The sequence below is a fragment of the Mesoplodon bidens genome (assembly GCF_964165515.1).
Source record: "Mesoplodon bidens genome assembly, chromosome: 11".
In the NCBI taxonomy this organism is placed as follows: Eukaryota; Metazoa; Chordata; class Mammalia; order Artiodactyla; family Ziphiidae; genus Mesoplodon; species Mesoplodon bidens.
In genome coordinates, this window is record NC_138167.1 from 84,478,732 (window position 1) to 84,502,985 (window position 24,254).

At 41.8% G+C, this 24,254-nt stretch overlaps 1 protein-coding gene across 5 annotated transcripts in view; it reads right to left on the reverse strand.

Moving 5' to 3' along the window:
• The window catches only part of CRADD (CARD and death domain containing adaptor protein), a 273,486-nt gene that overhangs the window by 111,069 nt on the left and 138,163 nt on the right, over positions 1 to 24,254 (reverse strand). The window contains exon 1 of one of the 5 annotated variants that reach the window (XM_081250187.1): positions 1,245 to 2,898. The exons of the other annotated variants lie outside the window; for them this stretch is intronic. Coding sequence (XP_081106313.1) covers positions 1,245 to 1,485 — 241 coding nt within the window. The 5' untranslated portion in view covers positions 1,486 to 2,898. Of the gene's footprint in view, positions 1 to 1,244; positions 2,899 to 24,254 lie in introns of those variants that run through there. 5 annotated transcript variants of the gene reach the window in all.

Consider the following 24,254-nt stretch of genomic DNA (forward strand, 5'->3'; position numbering starts at 1 on the left):
AAGGTGCTCAACATCACTAATCATCAGCAAATGCAAATCAAAAACTTTTGCACAGCAAAGGAAACCATAAACAAGACCAAAAGACAACCCTCAGAATGGGAGAAAATATTTGCAAATGAAGCAAATGACAAAGGATTAATCTCCAAAATTTATAAGCAGCTCATGCAGCTCAATAGCAAAAAAACAAACAACCCAATCCAAAAATGGGCAGAAGACCTAAATAGACATTTCTCCAAAGAAGATATACAGACTACCAACAAACACATGAAAGAATGCTCAACGTCATTAATCATTAGAGAAATGCAAATCAAAACTACAATGAGATATCACCTCACACCAGTCAGAATGGCCATCATCAAGAAATCTAGAAACAATAAATGCTGGAGAGGGTGTGGAGAAAAGGGAACACTCTTGCACTGCTGGTGGGAATGTGAATTGGTACAGCCACTATGGAGAACAGTATGGAGGTTCCTTAAAAAAACAACAAATAGAACTACCATATGACCCAGCAATCCCACAATTGGGCATATACCCTGAGAAAACCATAATTCAAAAAGAGTCATGTACCAAAATGTTCATTGAAGCTCTATTTACGATAGCCCGGAGATGGAAACAACCTAAGTGTCCATCATCGGATGAATGGATAAAGAAGATGTGGCACATATATACAATGGAATATTACTCAGCCGTGAAAAGAAACGAAATTGAGCTATTTGTAATGAGGTGGATAGACCTAGAGTCTGTCATACAGAGTGAAGTAAGTCAGAAAGAGAAAGACAAATACCATATGCTAACACATATATATGGAATTTAAGAAAAAAAAATGTCATGAAGAACCTAGGGGTAAAACAGGAATAAAGACACAGACCTACTTGAGAATGGACTTGAGGATATGGGGAGGGGGAAGGGTAAGCTGTGACAAAGCGAAAGAGAGGCATGGACATATATACAGTACCGAATGTAAGGTAGATAGATAGTGGGAAGCAGCCGCATAGCACAGGTAGATCAGCTCGGTGCTTTGTGACTGCCTGGAGGGGTGGGATAGGGAGGGTGGGAGGGAGGGAGACGCAAGAGGGAAGGGATTTGAGAACAGATGTATATGTTTAACTGATTCACTTTGTTATAAAGCAGAAACTAATACACCAAAAAAAAAAAACAAAAAAACCTTGGCACCATGGAAATCATGAAAGCAGAGGCACCAGTGAGGAAACATCAGCACAGAAGACAAGCGGCCCCGTGCTCACCGTGTTTCCCATAGTCTTCTAGGCCTGCGGCCTTGAGGTCCACACTATTAATCTTGCACAAGACTCTGTTCATGGCAGTGTAGATGGCCTGCCTCTGGCTGGGCTCCAAGCCTGGCAGAGAGGGGTCTTTGTAGATGAGGCCTGGGCAGTACTCCATCAGATAGAAGGGGGTGCCGATGACCCTAGCAGGGACACAGATAGGGTGTTTCAGTGGCCCATGATGTGGCAGGCTGTTAGTCATGGCACTGCTCTCTCCTGTGTGTAAGCTTTGAGTGCTGGGTGGGAGTTCGGATCCAGAGTACTGGAAACGTCCTTCTTCCTTTGCACATAAGCACAGGGGTTAGAAGTACTCCCTCCCCAAACCAATCCACACACACACATCCCTGTCTACACTTCCTTGCCAGCATGCCTCTCTTCTCTTTGGTCCACTTGTAGAAGCCATCAGAATGGGATTAAGTGTGACAATACAGGAAAGCAGCATGTTGAGAGGGGGATTTGGAGTCAGAGAACCAGGCTTAAGTGCCACCTCTGCCCTTCCTAGCAGTGTGATCCTGAGAAACATATTAAAGCTCTCTGAGCTTTGTTTTTTTTAAATCTATAACACTTCAAAGGATAGTTATAAGAACTAAGAGAGCAAACACATAGGGAATGCCTGGCATATGTTTCTGGCTTCAATGAGGGTTGGATAAGTATCCCTTCTTGTTATTGATGTTATTTTCATCATTATCCAGTGGTATGAATGGCATATACAACACCCCAAAGTATTAAGGTGACACACCAAAATGTCATTAATTCATCTTTTTGTCACTACTAGAAATCAGTTTAGTACTCTGAAAAGTTGTGTTGAAAATTCTACTATTATAACTATTCATCCTGACTTGAACATGGCCTAGATATTAAATTATTTTATTAAATTATTTTTAATTATCTTAAAAAAAAACCCACCGTGAGATATTACCCTACATCTCTTAGGATGTCTATTATCTAAAAGAGAAGAGAGAAGACATGCTGGATGTAGAGAAAAAAGAACACTTCTACACTGCTGGTGGGAATGTAAACTGGTACAGCCACTATGGAAAACAGTATGGAGGTTCCTCAAGAAATTTTAAATGTACATGCTTTGTGATTCTGTAATCTCACTTCTGGATATATATATCTAAAGGGAATGAAATCACTATCTTGAAAAGATATATCTATACTCTCATGCTTATTGCAGCATTATTCACAATAGTGATGGTATGGAAACAACCTAAGGGTTTGTTGACAGAGGAATGGATAAATAAAATGTGATATATAGATATATAATGGAATATTATCCAGCCTTAAAAAAGAAGGAAATCCTGCCATGTGCAACAATATGAATAAACCTAAAGAGCATTATGCTAAATGAAATAAGTCAGAGAGAGAAAGATAAATACTGCCTAGTATTATTTATATGTAGAATCTAAAAAAAAAAATCTAAAATCTGAAAAAAAAAAGTCAAACTCATACAAACAGGGAGTAGAATGGTGGTTGCTAGGGACTGGGGGACAGGAGGAAAGGAGAGAGGTTGGTAAAAGGGTAGAAACTTTCAGTTATAAGATGAGTGAGGTCTGAGGATTTAATGTATAACATTGTGACTATAGTTGATAATACCATATTGTGTAATTGAAATTTGATTTGTTAAGAGAGTTGACCTTAAGTGTTCTCAGGAAGAAAGAGGTGAGGGAGGAAGGGAGGAAGGGAGGGCGGGAAGGAGGGGGTGGGGAGGGAGGGAAGGAAGGAAGGAAACAGAATTGAAGAATTTTTTAATCTTAAGTTGTTCTCAGTAATCATTTTGTTGGTGGTAGTGTGAGTATTGTTACATTGAGACTATTGTGTGTATGTTATGAAATAAAGTAAATTCATTATTTTTAAAAACAAAACAGGGGAAACAGAATAACAAAATAAATGCAAGGCAGCACAGCACAACCTACTGGCAATATGCTGAGGAAACACAAAGTGAGGTATGAGGAGGTCTAAGGGAGATGGGGTTAATCAGGGAAGGCTTCTTATATAAGAAGGGGCTCCGGTTAAGGCTTAAGAGAAGTGAAGAGTAGAAACCAACAGTTTAACATTTCACCCAGTCTCTGGAATAGAAAGGATATGAATAATAAATACTTTTGTGGAGACCTTTTGCATATGGGCTGGAGCTTGGAACATATAGATAAACCTGAAGAAACCAGATTCTTTGTGAATGTGAGATTTAATATTTTGGGAAGCACAGGCAATAGGCTTTCTCCCTGGGCCTAGACAGAAAGGACAAGGGCTTTGTCTCTGGTTGGGTACAAGTGAGAAGGAAAGAATCATGGAACTGTTCCAAGCCCATTCTATATCTGTCACTTGCAACCATGAGTCCTGACCTCTACCCTGAGCCAGCTGTCTCCAGAGAGTCCGACAGGAAAGTTTCATTCCTTTCATCACCAATCTTTCTTTACAATGTTCCAGGCCCTGTTCTGGGCACTGGGAAGAAAGGGATGGATAGAACAAGTTCATTGCCCTCATCCAGCTTATATTCTACAAGGTCTGACTCTCTCCCGCCCAGCAAAAGATAGTTGGGGCCATGTACTCTTAAACTAGCCATCTTCTGTGAAGGAGGAATATCAGAGAAAGAGTGAGACACACCACTTTCCCCAGGCCTAGCTGCACCTTGGAGTTAGTTTTAACCTTGACCAGAGGGAGAATGAATACTAGAAAGAAGCATTAGAAGCTATGACAATTCAATAAAGGGACTGCAAGACATCAGCCAGAAAAAAGTCCCAGAGCAGCCAGAGGCAGCTGATCATTCAAATCAGATGATACAGCCCAGTGGGCAACTGCAGAAAAAAAAAAGTATACTGTTACAGGTGACAGATGAGAGCCTTCTGGCTTTCGTTTTAATCAGAAAAAGCAGTATCTTTAATTACTTTGAGTATTCCCGTACTACCTCCCCATCACTAAAAGACCACACATTTTTGGCTAAATCATGTATAGTGACAGACATCGTAAGAGAGGGAGAGGGAAGGAGAAGACGGAATGTGGAATGGTCTATCCACTAAACTTGACCACAGAACCTTAAGATTCACTAAGCAAGGCTTGAGGTAAAAGTCTCAAAAATAAGCAGAAACTAGTTTAAGCTGTCAGAAGATGGATGATAAGTGGAACAGGCAGGCATTTGGAGTTTTCCACAAGATAATTACCAGCTCTATCTCAAAAATAAGGTTTCCTGGGGACTTCCCTGGTGGTCCAGTGATTAAGAATCTGCCTTCCAATGCGGGGACACGGGTTCGATCCTTGCTCGGGGCACTAAGATCCCACGTGCTGCAGGGGCAACTAAGCCTGTGCGCTCTAGAGCCCGCGTGCCACAACTAGAGAGAAGCCCACACACCGCAACAAAAGATCCCACGTGCCGCAACTAAGACCCGATGCAGCCAAAGAAGTAAATAAATAAATATTAAAAAAAAAAAAAAGAACCATCCAGGACTGGCACTCAAAACATGGATTCCCTTTTAAATAATAAGGCTGCCTGTATAATGCTATTCTTTCAAATATGAATAATTGAAAAATCTATACAACTGTTCCTCAGAAGGCAATAAACTACCTTTTTAAGGACATCCATTTCAATCACTTTCAAAATGTTTGTTAGCATTTCTCAAACTATGCCCCCAAGGATTACTGGTTGGAGTTCCTCAATCTGAACCAAGATACTCTGCTAAGATCATACACAGCAATCTTTTACTAATTCACAGAAAAGAAGTTGATAATTAAAACATTCTCAATGTATTTTTCACATTTTTTACAAACCTGTGGCACTAATGAATGAATGTTTTTCCTAAAGAATGCTAGAGGAAGATAAGAGACAAAGAACTAAAATGTACTGGAAAAAAAAAGAGAAATAGCTGATCATGCTTAGTCCAACATCTTTTTTGTTTCCACTCACACATGTGACTGGAGCTAACATAATCCTGGGAGAGCACACCCAGGAGACCGTTCACTCCCTCACCCTCCCTAAAGAGGCTCCCCCGCTTCCCTGCCACACAGCTGCACTGTGGAGACCATTGTAAGGCACAGGGAAATTGGTGTTTACTGGAAAAAGTACTGCTCCAGGAATCAGATGACCTGAGGTAAACTCCTTGGATCTTAGTTTCCTCGTCTCTGAAGTGGAGTTAAACATATTTGCCCTGCATACTTCACACAGGGCTAAATGGATCATGCATTTTAAAGAGCAGTGTAAACTACTAAGCACTATACAAATAGAAGGCATCATTATTTTTATGATTATTATTAAACAAACCTTCCTTAAAAACAAAAAAGGAAACCAGTAATCCCCTCTTACCCTCTCTCTGAATGACTTCAAAAAGCCCTTTACTCCCTGAGCAGCAGGCAATTTGTGCTAAAATGATGTTTATCTTCAAGCATAACAAGCTCACAGTCTAATCATTAATAATTTCAAAAATATTGAGCCTTTTTTGCTTTCCGGATTGGACCTAGTCTACATCTTACATTTCTAATTTATGACCATGCTCAAGGTTTAAAATATCCATTCAGCCATATCTCAATTTCTGAATTTCTGAATTAGAGAAATTGATTATCCCTTAAGTTCATGTCTCCATAGAGATTTCTTTCCCAAATAATACAAAATTGGATGGATGCCTTTCACTAAGATGAGGCATTACCCTCTTTACCACATTCATAGAAAGCTGAATTCCATAAAGATAATTTCCTGGCACATAAAACTGCATCAAAAAAATTATTAGGAGAGATAACATTTTTTACATACTATAATCATCTCTGTTCCACTCCCTGTAGACAAATAATAATAATAATAATAACTAAATACCACAGAGAATTCTGCAATTAGGAAGAAAACTGTTCTAAGGATACCACAGACACTTTCCTAGCAGGGAGGTGAATTTCCTGCGTAACTGAGACTCTTAAACCCTCCTCCCATGAAAAAGTAAAAAGAAAGAAAAAAAGGGGGGGTGGCCAAAAAGAGCATGAAGAAATATGGTATGAAATGAAGTATGATATGAAACTCTGGATGACTTTATTAAACCCCATCAAGAAAAGAAAGACTAAGAACCACCTCCTTCTGCATGGCCTTTGTCAGCTAAGAACACCACCATCCAGTTACACAAACCAGAAACTCCCAAGTTACTCTTGAGTCCTCCTCCTCCTCTCTCTTCCCCACATTAATCCCTATTCTCTTCTATCCCTAAACATTTCCAGAATTCTCTCACTTGCCTCCATCCCCACGATCGACACTCACTGGGGTTATATGTAGCCTTCAAAGAGATCTCCCTGACCCCAATCTTATCACTTCCAATTCACTGTTCACAGAGCAGCCAGAGTGATCTTTCTTAAGCCAAAAACCTGGTCATGTCTGACCCCCTGATTAAAATAGCTCACCAGGAAAAAAGTCCTAAATCCAACTAAACTCTTCACAATCTGAGCCATGCCCATGGCTCCAGTGTCATCTCTCAACATGAGCTGGCCCCTGACTGTGCTGAGCTCCTTACAATTCCCTGGGCAAGTCATACTTTCTCTCTGCTTCTGGGCTGTGGGAATGACAGAGCAACCTAAAGAAATAGGGTTTATTTCTCTCATTTAACAAGTAGGTCACAAGTAAGGGCAGGAGACACTGGTGAACTTCTCGATGGTTTCAGAGCCAGTGAATTGCTCTTCTTTTGGCCTCTCCCTCAAGGGCCCATATGGAAGCCCCAGACGCTGCATTCATATTCTAGGCATGAAGGACGCAGGAAGAGAAACTAGAAAATAGGGTGGGACTAAGAAAAATAATAACAATAGCCAAGAGTATGTTTACTTTGGGCTAAACACTGTTCTAGGTCCTTTATACTCATTTAATTCATTCAAAGCTTTGAGGTAGACATTCTATTCTGTTCCTCACTTTTAAGGGTACAACTTGCCCAGGGTTCCATGACTAGAAAGTGGACAATCCAGGATTCCAACCCAGAGTCCATGTTCTTTAACCAGACCTACTCAGCCTCCCCCAGACAAACAAAAATGGCCTGTCAAATATGTGCTAGATGGGAGCTCTCTCCCCAGCCTCCGGTGGTAATTCACCATGTGTCACTGCTGAGATGCTGCAGGAGGGGCGTGGAGTCCTCTCCGCCACAGGGTCTGGACATTGGGAGTACAGCCTGGGACCACAGTTACACACATGCACACGAGTAAAAATGTGGCCTGTGCAAAAAAGCAAGAAGACGATTGTCTACCCAATTTTGTTGTATTTTATGCCTTCAAAACAATCTTTTTCAAAGGAGAGGCTGGACAAAAAGAAATAACAAAAAGAATTTCTAAACTTGAATCCAAAATGCTCATTAGAAGTATATATTTGTTATTCAGGAGACTCTCATCATTTCAGGTTCAAAAACTCAAGATGAGAGAGGCAGTTTATCCACATTAAAAAAAAAAATACATGCCTTGACTTACAGCCCCTGTAACTGAGCTGTGAATTTGCTCTTTTCCTGTTAGCAGATTTTTTTTTTTTTTTAATAGAGAGGAAGAAGGTGTCTGCTCACTTTTTTCTCTTAGGTCACCACAAGTTCACACCAATGTCTCAGAACTTAAAGCCACAGGTAAAAAACATGGCAGCAGTGATTCCAGAAATACAGCACCAAGACCTTCCCATCTAGAGAGGCAGCCTGATAAGCGCACAGAAAGGTCGGGTTTAGAAGTTGGCGCAAACCTTGACAGCACCTCCTATTTCCCTTGTGGCCTGAATCTCAGCTTCCTCATCTGAAAAGAGGGAAAAGACCACCTTGCGGAGTTGACACGGAGATCAGAGAAAAGAGTGGTGAAGTTCTAGCACAGCATCGCATTCAAGACAATAATTATCGTTCTCCAAGCTGTGGAGGGTTCACGGTTGCTTACCTTTCAGTTACCAATATTCCAATTGGTGTGGAAGCAAACTTCTCAGGGAAAGCAAATCTCAATCAGGTGCTGCCCACCACCAATAAACCAGACCAGCACAGCTGTGGCCTCCCAACAGGAAAGAAGTTTGTTGGATTTCTTTTGGTTTGGTTTGGGTGTTTTTTAGCTTTCACATTCTTTACTACATTTTAGCGCTTAGGAAGGGAAACATTTTAAAAATGAAAATATTTCATCAATTCAAATAATAAACCCTATATATGTGTAAAAGTATTACATTCTATCCAGGAGGGACTGTAAGAAATGAGTCACAGCACTGCCTCTGGGTTAGGGGGACTGAGGGACTGGGGACAGGAGTAGAAAGGAGACCTTCAGCATTTGTAACTTGTGCACGTTAGCAATTCAAAATAAGTAAAATGTTCATTATTAACACAGAGCATTAGATAAAGGTCTATATATCATTTAAGGTCCAGCTCAACTTCCACCTTGACTCAACCAAACACTTGAGAGCCAAGTCCTATGGCCCATAAGGACTTCACTGACCTCATGGCTCTTCCTGGCTGACCTCCCCTTGCTCTGAATGTCCACTGCTCTCATCTCCATAATTTAGCTCCCAATCACATTGAATGTAGTAGTGAACTGGTTCAAGAAAGCCAGGCATATTTTTCCAGCACACTGCAAATCCTAAAAGGCAAGGAGCAAGCCTCCTGATTCTTTACTGCTCTCAGCCTCATCCCAGAAATGGTGGCAATAAATATTTATTGATTAATCACTGCCTGACATACCTCAGAGAGTAGCAGTCACAACTGATCACACCACCTGCAGGTTATCTTTATTCAGAAGATATCATGATGAAACCCAGAAGAAGCAAACTATCACTTTAAGACAATGAATCCTTTCTTGTGCTTAAAAAAAGGTTTCCAATCTTTAACCATTTCAAATTTATTTTCAGTTTATTGGTCTTTTACTTTCTGCTGAGCTGGATCTTAGTTTCAGGTTTTTATTGCCCTGGGGTAGTATTTCCTTTAATGTTGAGAAGAAACAAAGCACAGAAGATGGCAGGAAAGCAAAGCTCATCCTCCAAGAAGACACCGCAGCTTTCTGAATTCACAGTATTCACCTGCCCCTCCTTTATTTTAAAGCATGGGCAGAGGGACTTCCCTGGTGGCGCAGTGGTTAAGAATCCACCTGCCAATGCAGGGGACACGGGCTCGATCCCTGGTCCGGGAAGACCCCACATGCTGCAGAGCAACTAAACCAGTGCACCACAGCTACTGAAGCCCACGCGCCTAGAGCCCGTGCTCTGCAACAAGAGAAGCCACCGCAATGAGAAGCCTGTACACCGCAACGAAGAGTAGCCCCCACTCGCCTCAACTAGAGAAAGCCCGCACCCAGCAATGAAGACCCAACGCAGCCAAAAATAAACCAAAAAATAAAAAAAATTAAAAATAAAATAAAGCATGGGCAGAATTTTTCTGAAAATTAGCAAGAAATCCATCAGGGCCCAAAGCATACTGAGAAACAGAGAATTAAAGTTGGGGAAATTACTGAGAATTTTCTCTATGTTCCTATTTGGCATAAAAATGAAACTCGTGCTCATAAGACCAATTTGGTCACATAGTGATTTTTGCTGAAACTATGGCAGAGTCCAGACCAAGCAATACAACCTAATAGTACTACAACAGAGAAATGAACGGAAAGAGCTGCAGAAAGTCAAGATGAGCTGTGTCCCACAGGAGCAGTATGAGTTTGCCAGGAGACACTGGGAAGGAGATGACAAGCCAGGCCAACGGATCCCTCTCCCCTCGCCCTGCATCACCAAACCTGCCTTTCCTTCGGTTGCCCCTCACTCAACTAATGGCCCACTGCTCTGTCCCCAAAACTAGGAGTCATCCTTGATTTCTCTCTTAGCCTCACTCCCCCGTTCCTGGAAGTAACCACTTCTCATAGTCGCCACCACTGCCACCTTCATTTCAGCCACCATCACCTCTTGCTTACAGCACTGCTAGAACCCTGTGACTAGTCTCCCTGATGACACCCTTTACCTTTCTCCTTCTGCTTCCCTGGCACACTACACACTACACACTTGGTACTGTCCATACTACAAAGTGGTCTTTGAAAGAAGGACAATCCGATTATATCATCCTCCTCCAAAAGCTTCCCAGTACAATCAGAATAAATCCAAGCTCACATTAGAGTCACCTGGGGAGCTCTGTAAAAATGCTGATGCCTGTGTCCCACCAGAACTTGTGATATATGTGGTCTGGGGTGTGGCCTAGGCCAGCTAGAGGACTGCTGTGTGCAGCCAGGGCTAGAGCGCTGCTGGCCCGCCATCCAGTCCCATCTGGCCACTGGACCCCATCCACAGTGGCCTCTGTCCTGCTCACATGCCCCAAGCTCATGCCCACCTTATAGCCCTGGCATGCAAGCCCACTTGTTTGAACCAATAATCTTCCCCTTGATCATCAATTAGGCTTCAGTTCAAATGTCACTACCTCAGGGAGACCTTCTCAACCTGGATGAAAGCTGCCTGCCACTGTGCACAGTATCCTAAATCATCACTAAAGAAAGTTGTCAAAAACAGCAAGGTACATGGAGGGTAGGGAGCCTCTCACATGCACCCAGGATAAACAGTACCTGCAACAGTCTGGTGCTCAGTGGATGCTTGTCGAATGAATGAATGAACAAAGGGAAACAACAAAGACATGAACCTTTAAATGTTAAGCTCCCACTGAGGAGCCCCATCATATATCCAGGCTGTGACTACATACATGTCAGTGAGATATTAAATGCCAGTGACGATGGGGTAAGGCAGATTGTATGACGTCTAACACCTCAGACATCTTATTTTCCAAAAACAGACAACAGAACTGCAAATCTGGCTAATTTTTCTACAATACAAAACCAAGAACTGGGAAGACTTCCCATAGCAAATAATACATGCCTAAATAAAATGAACAATTAACCTTCTATTTATGTTAGCCAAACTCCTAAAAATGTGGCTTTGCATTCAAGACCTCATATTATCAGGCAGAAAGGTACGCTTTCCTCCCCTGACATACATGCTCCCCTGCAGTCATACAAAGTAAGTTGGCCTTTTGCCAAATCACCTCATGCCTCTCACCCCCCATACCTGGATCATTCTGTCTCTTGCTCCAGAAATTCCCTTCACTCCAAATCTCTGCTTGTCAAAATTCCAACCAGTCTTAAAAGCCTATAGATAGGGCTTCCCTGGTGGCACAGTGGTTGGGAGTCCGCCTGCCGATGCAGGGGACACGGGTTCGTGCCCCGGTCCGGGAGGATCCCACATGCCGCGGAGCGGCTGGGCACGTGAGCCATGGCCGCTGAGCCTGCGTGTCCGGAGCCTGTGCTCCGCAGCGGGAGAGGCCACAGCAGTGAGAGGGCCGCGTACCGCAAAAAAAAAAAAAAAAAAAAAGCCTATAGATAAAATATCGCCATGTTCATAATACAACTCCTAATCCCATACCTTCCTAATACTCCTTTTGTTTTTCTATAGGAGAGATTTTTTATGTGTGTGATTTCCATGCTTCCACTCTGGCCCCCTAAAATGTGTTCTCCATACATCACACAGATTGGACTTTTAAAAATAAAACCCCAGCAATGACTTCCCACTCCACCTAGAACTCAAGCCCAGCTCCTCGCAGCTCCAGGCCGCCGCCCTTTTGGATCTCGCCTTGGCCACTCCTACCTTGTTCCTCCAGCCATCCGACCTCCTGTCAGTTCTACAGAGCCACCACCCACTCTGCTCCTCAGGGCCTTGGCACTTACCGTCCCTCTGACCAGGCCACTCTTCTCCTAGCTCTCCCCAGGACTGGCTTCCTCTTATCCCTCGGATGTCTCCTGCAATATCTCTCCTCAAGGAGCCTTCACAGACCACACAAGGAAGGCAGCTTCCACTTTACTCTCTGCACTGCAAAGAATAACTGTTTCCGGGACTTTCCTGGTGGCACAGTGGTTAAGAATCCGCTTGCCAGTGCAGGGGACATGGGTTCGAGCCCTGGTCCGGGAAGATCCCACATGCCGCGGAGCAACTAAGCCCGTGGGCCACAACTACTGAGCCTGCGCTTTAGAGCCTGCGAGCTACAACTACTGAGCCTGCACGCCACAACTACTGAAGCCCGCGCACCTAGAGCCCGTGCTCCGCAAAAAGAGAAGCCACCGCAATGAGAAGCCCGCGCACCACAACGAAGAGTCGCCCCCGCTCCCCACAACTAGAGAAAGCCCGCGTGCAGCAACGAAACCCCAACGCGGCCAAAAATAAATAAATAAAGTTATTTAAAAAAAAAGAATAACTGTTTCCCTCAAAACCCTTTTCACAACCTGTAACTATCTGATATTGGTTTGCTTGCTTCCAGTCTCTCTATTAGCATATAAACTCCTGGGAGGCAGTGACCATACCTACAAATTGCCCCTGTTGTTACACTGTCCCCTCAGTTCCTGGCAGAATGCCTGGCATATGGGGCGCGGGGGGGGTGGGGGTAGTGAATGAATGAATGAACAAATGAGTGCAAAAAGTCACATCTCCCCACAAGCAGATAAAGCCCTTTTCCTCAGAATCCTCATGGAATTTTGTTTTCTATCTCTCTAGCAGTATTCTCATGGGGTGCCTTGTATTACAGTTATTTGTATGTGGACTTGCCATCAGCCAAGCTACATTTGTTCTTAATCATCTTTGTTTTCGCCACAGCACCAGGTTAAGCTCAAAAAGAACAACAACAAAAGGAGGGAGGATCAGGAGAGAGGAAAGAAGGAAGAGAGAAAACAAAGGAGAGGGGAAAAGGGCAGGAAATCGGGAAATTGTAAGAAAGATATAAGAAAGGACAGTCTACAGTGAACATGAACATTAGAGAAGATTCCTTTATAACTGATGAATAACACACAGATTGGTAAGATAACAGTCTTCTCCTAGCTGTAATTTTGGGGCCACATTTCTGTGCTTTTCCCTAGCCTCTTTTCCATCTCCTTTCCACTTCAACTGAATAACCCCCCACACCCTTATGCTGCTTTTACCTTGGGGCCCAGATTTGACAAGTGGCTAGTATTCTCCACTTCTCTAGTGGATGGGTTAGCCCGTTATGTCTACAATTAACAGACTGACCTTAAAAACCCAGCAAGGGTAGCTGGCACTCCTCAGCATCAGACGGGAGTAACTAACAAGGTGACCAGCTCCGGATCAAAGTTTATTTTGAAAAGAACAGACTACCAATAATCTCCATTCCTGGAAATTAAATGAACAGTCTCTGTTGTTCTGGCATTTTCCTTTGGCTAATTCTGTCTATCTGGGTTGAGTTGAGCTGCGTGTTTTCCTGTGTTTCCTGTTGTGTGTTTTTCTGGGATCAGACTGAGGTAAGCTGCCTGGGAATGTATTGTACAGAAGGGATTTTTCAGTTGATTCATAAAAGAGAAAGTGGTGGTTAACAAGTTCCTTCCTTGGCTCTAGGAAAAGAGGTGGGAGCACGGGGAGCAGTGGGGTTGAGGAAAAGGCAGAATGAGACGGGGAAAGGCTCTCAGCAGGCCAAGGAGCAAAATAACGGAATTAGTTTTTCATCCAAAAATCCCAAGAGGATTTTTTTTCCTTTATCGCGTACCTGAGCAAAGAAAGATGGAAGAAGATTACAGATTTTCAGGAAAGCTACATGAAAGTTTGATTATTACTCACTCATCTGTGCAGCTCTTTTTAACTCTAATAATTTTACTGTAATTGGTAACAGATTTTTTTTCTCTTCTTGTGTCATACTCCCCATCACCCTCCCCCGGCAAGATTATATCAACAATTATTTTTTTTCTGTGTTTTTTTCCATTCTGGTTACATCATGTACAATAAAAGTAAAATTATTTACAATATAACATGTGTATAACACAATACACTTCTCCATTTTGCTGGTCCTCAAAACTTAAAAAGGAATAAACACTCTATACTCACACAAAATTAAGTGCTTTGGTATTGCAAATTCTTAGTAGACTGTTTCTTGGCCCTTGAATTCCTAGCAACCTGTAAGGATAGCTAAGAAGAAACAGGTACTACAAAAGCACAACAAATAAGGGCCGCAAAATGATTATGAGAACTTGATTTCATAAGAGTAAAGCGTGAACAGTCCTAGCCTCAAGGTTCCATACTTTTCGTTCTTATAATAAAATAATATAATAAGATTGGACACTTGTACTTAAAATGTGTACCCCCAGGATTTTAATAAAGCCTTTGAATATAAATCCACATAAAGTGATATCAGGTTAAAATCTACCAAATCTAAAATTAATGATAATATTTTCATGTAAATCAAACTAACAATAAATCAAAGAATTTGAGTAATGCCACATGTAAAGCCTTCCACTGCATCTAAAACCCTTATTTCATTCAATGCTGCCATGAACTATAAAGAAACAAAAAAATTAACTAAAAGAAATGAGTTAAATTGTAAGTTATATTTCTTACTATCCTATGAGGAATATTTAGTTATTTATTTGGAGATTTATATTTATTTCCTTAAAAATGGTGGAGTTTCTAAACAAGCCCCCAAATTATCTTTGTTTGATAAATTATATAATAAGAATTGAGAGAAGGAAAAATCTTGTTTATTGCTAAACATATGTTCTGATACATCTTCAGCACCAGATTCTAGATTCTAACCTCAAACATTTGGATTGCTTGCCCACAGGATAGGGACTGTTTTTCACTCTATACTGTATGTGGTAATGTTACCTCCGGAGAAAATCCAACCCTGGTAATATTATTAGCAATGAGTATTAACTGATACACTTAATTCCTTAGCAAAAACAAATGTAGGATGTGAATACTCATTACTAGACTCTAAAAGTAAGAGCAACGTACCATATTATCTGCTCAGGGCCAACACCTGACCCTACAGGCTCTACCTCGATTACATACTCTGCGTCCAGCCATCCTTCACTACATGCACCACTTCCACGCCTGTCCAAGTCATCATCATCCCTCACATGGACAACCTCCACGGCCTCTTGACCAGCCTCCATGCTCCCTCCTTAATCCTCTACAATCCATTTTTCCACTCCAAACCTAGAGGAATCTTTCAAAACTATCTACTAGAACATGACAGAACCCTGCACGTTTTCCCTTCACTTCTTCCTCCTTCTTACCCAGAAACAGAGAGACTGGATAAACAACATCCTATTGTTGTTTCCTCCTTCTCAAGCTCTGATGAGAATGGGGCTAAGAAAAGTGGCCCCCCAAAATAGCATATTTTTAGTACTGATATCCTACTACTTTCAAAATTTGGAACAGAATAACTACAAGAGTCATCAACACCTCACTTATCCAGAAGCCACACGTCTGATGAGCTTAACTTTCCAGAACACTCCTGAGAAGAACCAGAGATGGGAGAAACTGGAAAGGAGACTCACAGATACCACAAAGTCCATCCACTAAAGTTCCCTTGTGTTTTAGACAAACCTCATAAACTCAGTCATCTACTTTCCTACACATAACCAGAGAGAATATACTCTTGGGGACCGGGAGCTCTTGGGGCAGGCATATGAGTGGCATCAGGAAGTGAACACTAACAGACTACCAGAGAGAAGGAGGTAGCAAAACTATGAAAAATGAACAAGAGAATTCAAAAAACAACAATATATGGTCTTCAGTGTAATGGAAAAACCCCATCTGGAGTAAACCCTAAGTGTATCACTGTATTTACAGCATGGTATTTCCAAAACGATCCTGAAATAATAGGAAAACATTAGATGATATTCCCAACACTTTATTAAGAAGATGGGGAAATATACAATGTTTTAGTAAAGTTTCCAACAAAATGGCTGGAATAGTTTTAAGTGATTGTGCTTAAAAGGTTACAATTCATTCACCCCTTAGATGAAAAATGGATTCCTCCAAGACAATGGTAATAAAGTGAGCAAATATAATGACTCACTTTTAAAGAAATTAATCTTCTGGTTAAGTTGAATTATTTGTCAGTGGCGTGTTCAGCCTCAAGAGGGCGCTCAAGGCTTCCCACCTGCAGGTAAGCCAGGAGGAGAAAGGAGGCATACTATTACAGATGAAGGCAGGGAGGCTATGTGTCCTCACTACTTGGAAATTCCCTGATACCTAACAAGCTAAGAGGTTATGGTTTTATGCCTGTATAGCATATCTCATTAGCTTTTTCCCACTGGACCCATTTCCTCTTTGGATTGCTCCTCCCTCTTTTATCCTGTACATAATGGCTACCCACTACTTGGGAAGACTGTACCCTTCTTCATTCAAAAAATATTTCTTGAGCATCTCTTACCTATCAGGCCCTGTTCTGGATGCTGAGGATGTGGCAGTGAACAAGAAAAGCCCTGGAATAAGCAACTTACACCAGCTCTGCCCTAAGCCTGTGTTGTTCTGTAGGGTACAAAGTAAAGCTAGGACACAGGTGAAGGACCTTCCAAATCAGGAGATAAAAGCCTGCATAGGGGAGATGCAGGACTCTTCTGACATGTGGCCTCATAAGCCCACCACTCCTTTGTGAGGGATAAGGTTAACACTCAGGAGCTTTATCCATTTTACCATCAGATATAGCCTTCATCCTAACTGGTTGGAGTATATCTTACCCAAGATAAGTAAAAGCTACAGCCCTTAGTAAAAGTATGTGTCCAAGTGCCTCATGTCTGCTAACCCACTAATTCACAGGGGTCTCAGGCTCTCATAGCCTAAACAGTGTTAATTTGACCAGTCTATTTCTCCTGAAGACCTAACAGGGGATGCGGTCTCAGTACTTGACAAAATGAGCTACCAAAATTCCTCAGTGATCACTATCACAACCTAAATTCCCTGCCTTTAATATTAACATGGCTGACATCCTTAGCAGTCCTAAACAGAAAGGCCTTATAAGTTACCCAAAGGGTCTCCACATAATGAGTAAGCTAGATGGTCACCATCCCCAATCTTTAATGCTAACTGTACTTTGGAATCCTACCCGGAAACCTTCAGCAAAGACTCTACTTTACCCTCCACTGGAGTTCAGAGGGAACAAGTATCCAGGAAAACATTCATGGCCCACCCTTGGCAAATAAAAATGCTTTCAAGGCTCCCTCGAGCACACTGCTGGCAGTTACTTGCCTGCCACTTCACCTCAAACCTCTGAAGGCAAAAAACTATATTATCTTCTGTTTCCTCACTACTTTCTTCACAGTTAGGTGCCTATGTGCACTCTGTTTATTGTTATCAGGTTTTCAGGAGCTGCTCCTTTGTCACCACACATTTTTGGACAGAACTTCTGAGTTCAGTCTGTACCACAGGATTAATAGTAACTGCAGTTTTTATACGAATACAAAAATATTCTAGTATCAGTGGAAAACTGAGAAAAACAACTAGATATGGGTATACTTAAAAAAAAGTTACTGTTAATTTGCAGGTAAAAGAATCTATGTTTTAGGTTTTAAAATGTTAAGCCTTAAAAATTGTTTGCTTTAGAAATCAGTTGCGTTACCTTATACTAACAATGAAATATCAGAAAGGGAAAGTTAAAATAAAATTCCTTTTACAGTTGTGCCAAAAAAAATAAAATACCGAGGAATAAACCTGACCAGGGAAGTGAAAGACTTAAATGCTGAGAACTATAAAACATTAATAAAGGAAACTGAAGATGATTCAAAGAAATAGAAAGCTATTCCACTCTCTTGGACTGGAAGAATTAATATTGTTAAAATGGCCATACTACCCAAAGCAATCTGTAGATTTAATGCAATCCCTATAAAATTACCCATGACATTTTTCACAAAACTAGAACAAACAATCCTGAAATTTACATGGAACCACAAAAGACCCAAATTGCCAAAGCAATCCTGAGGAAAAAGAACAAAGCAGGAGGCATAACCCTCCCAGACTTCAGACAATTCCACAAAGCTACAGTAATCAAAACAGCATGGGGCTTCCCTGGTGGCGCAGTGGTTGAGAATCCACCTGCCGATGCAGGGGACACGGGTTCGTGCCCCGGTCCAGGAAGATCCCACATGCCGCGGAGCAGCTGGGCCCGTGAGCCATGGCCGCTGGGCCTGTGCGTCCGGAGCCTGTGCTCCGCAATGGGAGAGGCCACGGCAGTGAGAGGCCCGCGTAACGCAAAAAACAAACAAACAAACAAACAAACAAACAAAAAAAAACCAGCATGGTACTGGCACAAAAACAGACATATGGATCAATGGAACAGAATAGAGAGCCCAGAAATAAACCCACACACCTATGGTCAATTAATCTTTGACAAAGGAGGCAAGAATACACAATGGAGAAAAGACAGTCTCTTCAGCAAGTGGTGCTGGGGAAGCTGGACAGCTGCATGTAAATCAATGAAGTTAGAACACACCCTTACACCACACAAAAATAAACTCAAAACGGCTTAAAGACTTAAACATAAGACACGACACCATATAACTCCTAGAAGAGAACATAGGCAAAACGTTCTCTGACAGAAATCGTACCAATGTTTTCTTAGGTCAGTCTGCCAAGGCAATAGAAATAAAAGCAAAAATAAACAAATGGGACCTAATCAAACTTATAAGCTTTTGCACAACAAAGGAAACCACAGACAAAACGAAAAGACAAACCTATGGACTAGGAGAAAATATTTGCAAACAATGCGACCAACAAGAGCTTAATTTCCAAAATATAAAAACAGCTCAGGGCTTCCCTGGCGGCGCAGTGGTTAAGAATCCACCAGCCAGTGCAGGGGACACGGGTTCCAGCCCTGGTGCGGGAAGATCCCACATGCCGCGGAGCAACTAAGCCTGTGCGCCACAACTACCGAGCTGCGCTCTAGAGCCCACAAGCCACAACTACTGAGCACTGCAAAGAAGAGTAGCCCCCGCTCACCACAACTAGAGAAAGCCCGCGCGGCAACAAAGACCCAACACAGCCAAAAATAAATAAATAAAAATAAATAAATTTTAACAAAAAAATAAATAAAAACAGCTCATACAACTCAATAACAAACAAAAAAAATATCAAAAAAATGGGCAGAAGACCTAAACAGACATTTCTCCAAAGAAGACATACAGATGTCCAATAGGCACATGAAAATATGCTCAACACCATTAATTATTAGAGAAATGCAAATCAAAACTACAATGAGGTACAACCTCACACTGGTCAGAATAGCCAGCATTAAAAAGCCTACAAATAACAAATGTTGGAGAGGGTGTGGAGAAAAGTGAACCCTCCCATACTGTTGGTGGGTATGTAAATTGGTGCAGCCACTATGGAAAACAGTATGGAGATTCCTCGAAAAACTAAAAATAGAGTTGCCACATGATCCAGCAATCCTACTCCTGGGCATATATCCAGATAAAACTATAATTTGAAAAGATACATGTACCATACATGTATCTATGTTCACAGCAGCACTATTTACAATAGCCAAGACATGGAAACAACTGAAATGTTCATCTACAGATGAATGGATAAAGAAAATGTAGTGTATATATATACAATGGAATACTACTCAGCCATAAAAAAGAATGAGAAATGCCATTTGCAGCTACATGGATGGAACTAGAGATTATCATACTAAATGAATAAGTCAGAAAGAGAAAGACAAATACCATATCACTTATATGTGGAATCTAAAATATGACACAAATGAACTTATCTATGAAACAGAAACAAACTCACAGATATAGAGAACAGACTTGTGGTTGCCAAGCGGGAGAGGGGGTGGGAGAGGGTTGGATTAGGAGTTTGGGACTAGCAGATGCAAACTAATATATATAGGATGGATAAACAACAAGGTCTTATTGTATAGCACAGGGAACTATATTCAATACCCTGTAATAAACCATAATGGAAAAGAATATGAAAAATAATTTTAAAAATTGTTTGCTTTAAAATACATTAGCCCTTTTGTAAGATCCAGCCTGCAAAATGACCCAGTGATTCTTTCCTCCTAGTATTCACCCTGTGTAGCTGTCCCACCCACCCCTCTGACCCAGGGAACCAATAGGATATCACAAAAATGACAGGGAAATGTGACTTCCTAGACTAAGGTTTTTTTGTTTGTTTGTTTGTTTGTTTGCAGTACACAGGCCTCTCACCATTGTGGCCTCTCCCACTGTGGAGCACAGGCTCCGGACGTGCAGGCTCAGCAGCCATGGCTCACGGGCCCAGCCGCTCCACAGCATGTGTGATCTTCCTGGACCGGGACACGAACCCATGTCCCCTGCATCGGCAGGTGGACTCTCAACCACTGCGCCACCAGGGAAGCCCCTAGACTAAGTTTTTTAAGATATTTTGGTTTCCACCTTGCTCTCCAGGCTTGTTCGCTCTGGGGGAAGCTGGCCTCCATACTGTGAGGACACTCAAGCAGCTGAGGTAGAAGCCCAAATGGGAAGGAAGTGAGACCTGCCAACAACCAACACCATGTGAGCTGTGTCAGCCTCAGCCTATCGATAGTGATGCTATGGCTAGGAATACCTACGGCATCACCTAGGTCTGTATGACTTGTGATGAGGCCCCACGGATAGCTTCCTGATTGAAGCCAGTGTTGTGGCTGGACCAGCCCTTGTGGTGTTTATTATGATTTCAAGATGTACTTCAGCAATTCATGAGGGAACTTTGAAAAACAAGATTTATCACTCACAAGTCCTGGAGGACACACGGCATGTCCAAGGGCAACACAGCGAGGTCATGGGTAGAGGGAGAGGAAGGAAGTAAAGACCTGGGGCTCTGCCTTTATTAGGGTCTGAGGGTGGGGTGCCTAGGGTTTCACGGGTTCACTCTTTATTGGCAAATGTAAAGCATTAGGGCATGGGAAAGGAGAAGCAGGGTCACTCAGGTGGTCAGTTATCTAGGTTACCCAGATAAAAGGGGAACTTCATGGGTGGAGGCAGCCAGTTCCTCATCTCATTGTTTTGCTAATGGCAGCAGTGCTATACAGCTGGCAATATATTTATTCAAGATGGATGTCTTTGAAATGGATGCCTCAGCAATCTAAAGCTTAAAGCCAGGTGCTTACATCACAATCAAAAAGCATAATGCTAGGCACTTATACCACATGAGTGCACCACCTTGGAAGCAGCAGTGCCATGCAAGAATGACTCTTGGTCCCAGCTGACATCTTGAGATGTCATCAGAGACACCAAGTCAGAGCTATTCAGCTAAGGAACTTCCAACCCCTGACCAAAAGAAACTGTATGAGATAATATATGCTCATTGTTTTAAGCTGCTAGATTCAGGGGTGATTTGTTATGCAGCAATAGTTTACTAATGTAAAACTTTATATTGTTAAGTTGCTAGCTGAAATGAACCATTAGATGTTAACTATCAATCCATACTAATACCAGCAACTGCATACACGTGAACAAACAATTCTTATATACTGGTAGTCAGTAGCATGGACTCTGAAGTCAGACTAACCGGGTTCAAAGGTATGCTCCATACTGTGTGACCCAAGACACGTTATTCATCCACCCAGTCTTGTAAAGTGGGGATAAGAATAGTATGTATTTCATACGATTGTTGTGAGAACTGAATTAATCCTAGTAAAGAGCAGTGTCAGGAGCACAGCAAGAGCTCAATAAATACAAGCTAGTATGACATATGAATAAATAAATGAGGCTGTTCTTTATAAAAGGGGGGAAATGATAGTAGAAAGGATTGAGGAAACACATTCATCTGGCTGTTACTCTTACGTTTTTTTGGCCCCTGCCACATGTAGAGAAGGAAAAAAAGGGCAGAGAGACAAAAGAAGGCAGACAAGATTGGGGCTAAAAAGTCTTTAACGGGCTTCCCTGGTGGCGCAGCGGTTGAGAGTCCGCCTGCCGATGCAGGGGATGAGGGTTCGTGCCCCGGTCCGGGAAGATCCCACATGCCGCAGAGCGGCTGGGCCCGTGAGCCATGGCCGCTGAGCCTGCACGTCCAGAGCCTGTGCTCCGCAGCGGGAGAGGCCACAACAGTGAGAGGCCCGCGTAAAAAAAAAAAAAAAGGCTTTAACCACATCTAGCCAGGGCAAAGAAGTGTGGCCATATAATTTATCATGAAAAACATGGATACCTCTGAGAGTAAAAGCAGCCCTACTGAGAATCATGTTGAGAAAAGAAGCATAAAACAGGGCGGTCCCTATCAAAGCAGGTATATAAACACCCTTAAGTGACTACAGCATAAATAAACTGCTGAAGTTGAGAACGAAGCTCTGAAAAGGAGATTCAAACTCCAGAGCTATCCTGAGAGGAGCAAAGATAAAAACTGAGTCAAGTGTGTAAAGCATTATACTAAAACCCTGACTGAGGTCACTACTAGGATTCCTTTAAGCAGTGATGGAAAAATAATAATTTACCAAAAGGTAATAAATGAATGTTTTATTTCCTTAGTTCTTCTCTTAATGTGTCATCTGTTCAAATACAGTATTAATCTTCCCTTTCTTAACAGTTTCTAATGGGGCAGAATACATATTAATGTAGGTTCAGTTAATAGTGACTTTAACTGAACTTCCAGTTTAGACCAAGAGGCTATAAACATGGCATCAGCTGGTGACAGGCTGCCCTCACTGCAGGTGAAGTATCTTTGAGGAAATAGACACCATCCAGGGCTGAACTTTCAAATGCGACTGATGAGATTTTTGTGATCTGTACTTCGGGACTAACTACGTTATTGGTCTAGTGATTCTTTATGGTAAGTAATTCAGTAATTCACCAGGCTTCCCTGGTGGCACAGTGGTTAAGAATCCGCCTGCCAATGCAGGGGACACGCGTTCAAGCCCTGGTCTGGGAAGATCCCACACGTCGCAGAGCAACTAAGCCCGTGCGCCACAGCTACTGAGCCTGCGTTCTAGCGCCCATGAGCCACAACTACTGAGCCCACATGCCACAACTACTGAAGACCGCATGCCTAGAGCCCGTGGTCTGTAACAAGAGAAGCCACCACAATGAGAAGCCCGCGCACCACAACAATGAGTAGCTCCCACTCGCTGCAACTAGAGAAAGCCCACGCACAGCAATGAAGACCCAACACAGCCAAAAATAAATAAATTAATTAAATAATTTTTTAAAAAATTTCAGAATCTACTTTTTCCTATAATGATGTTCATGCTTTTTTTTAAAGCAAAAAAAAAAAAAAGCAAGATTTGTATTTGTGGAATGTCTCTCAAGTTTACTTATTTATTTTTGCCACCATACAAGAAAGAGCATGGTAAATACAAACTCATTCCCAGATCAGTTCAATAAGACCTTTCCCTGAGACTGCCCTAAAATTCCTTAAGATTGTTTATATTGAACTTGTACAGGGACAGATGCCCTCTAAAAGTACAGGTTTTCTGTAGGTAAAATTTTTACCTCTGTCTCATACTATAAGGCCCTTTATTGTGACATCCATGATGTTTCCACTCAGAAATTACATGGTAGCATAAAATGAGGAAATTTGGATAGTGACTTGCACATTCATGTCTAAGGACTTTACTGAATATGAATGTCAAAATACAGTTTTTAAAAGGTTAGAAATATAATTCACATGTAAATATACAGTGAGTATATATACACATACAAATATACATATGCATATGTATGCAATATACATATGTCAAAGACTTATGTAACTCATAATGAGGAAAATAGCAAGGTGGCAAAGAAATTGATATATTAAATTAAAAAAAAGAATACTGGAACAAGACTGCTAAATTACATAGAACACTAGTTAATATTCTATAGGGCAATAAAATATAACCTTTGGGGTTATCTTCTCTACTTGCAAGAAGTCATTTGCATCATAACAATTTTCTATAAGTTCTAACTTTAACAGAGTTTGGGGACCAATTAATAGCAAATAGTAAGTAAAACAAAGTTACATTCTCTAGAGAATCAGATGACTCTTAGGTCTTACTAGACAATGACTCTGAAAGGCTGTATCTCCGTCTTAACATCTTATTACCAAGTTTCAGAACATTTTTCTTAATGTCCATAAAATCCTGATTCAGTTGTCCATAATAATAACAACTATACTTCTCTCCCTGAAAAATCCACCTAAATAAAAAGCCTGAACAGAGGCTGGATCTGAGGTTCAGTGTCAAATTCATCCTCCAAAGTTCCTTTCCACGCTGTACTTACGTCCCTTTATTAGGGTCCTATGACAAACACTGACTTTAGATCCTGAAGTGGCCTGCTTAAGGG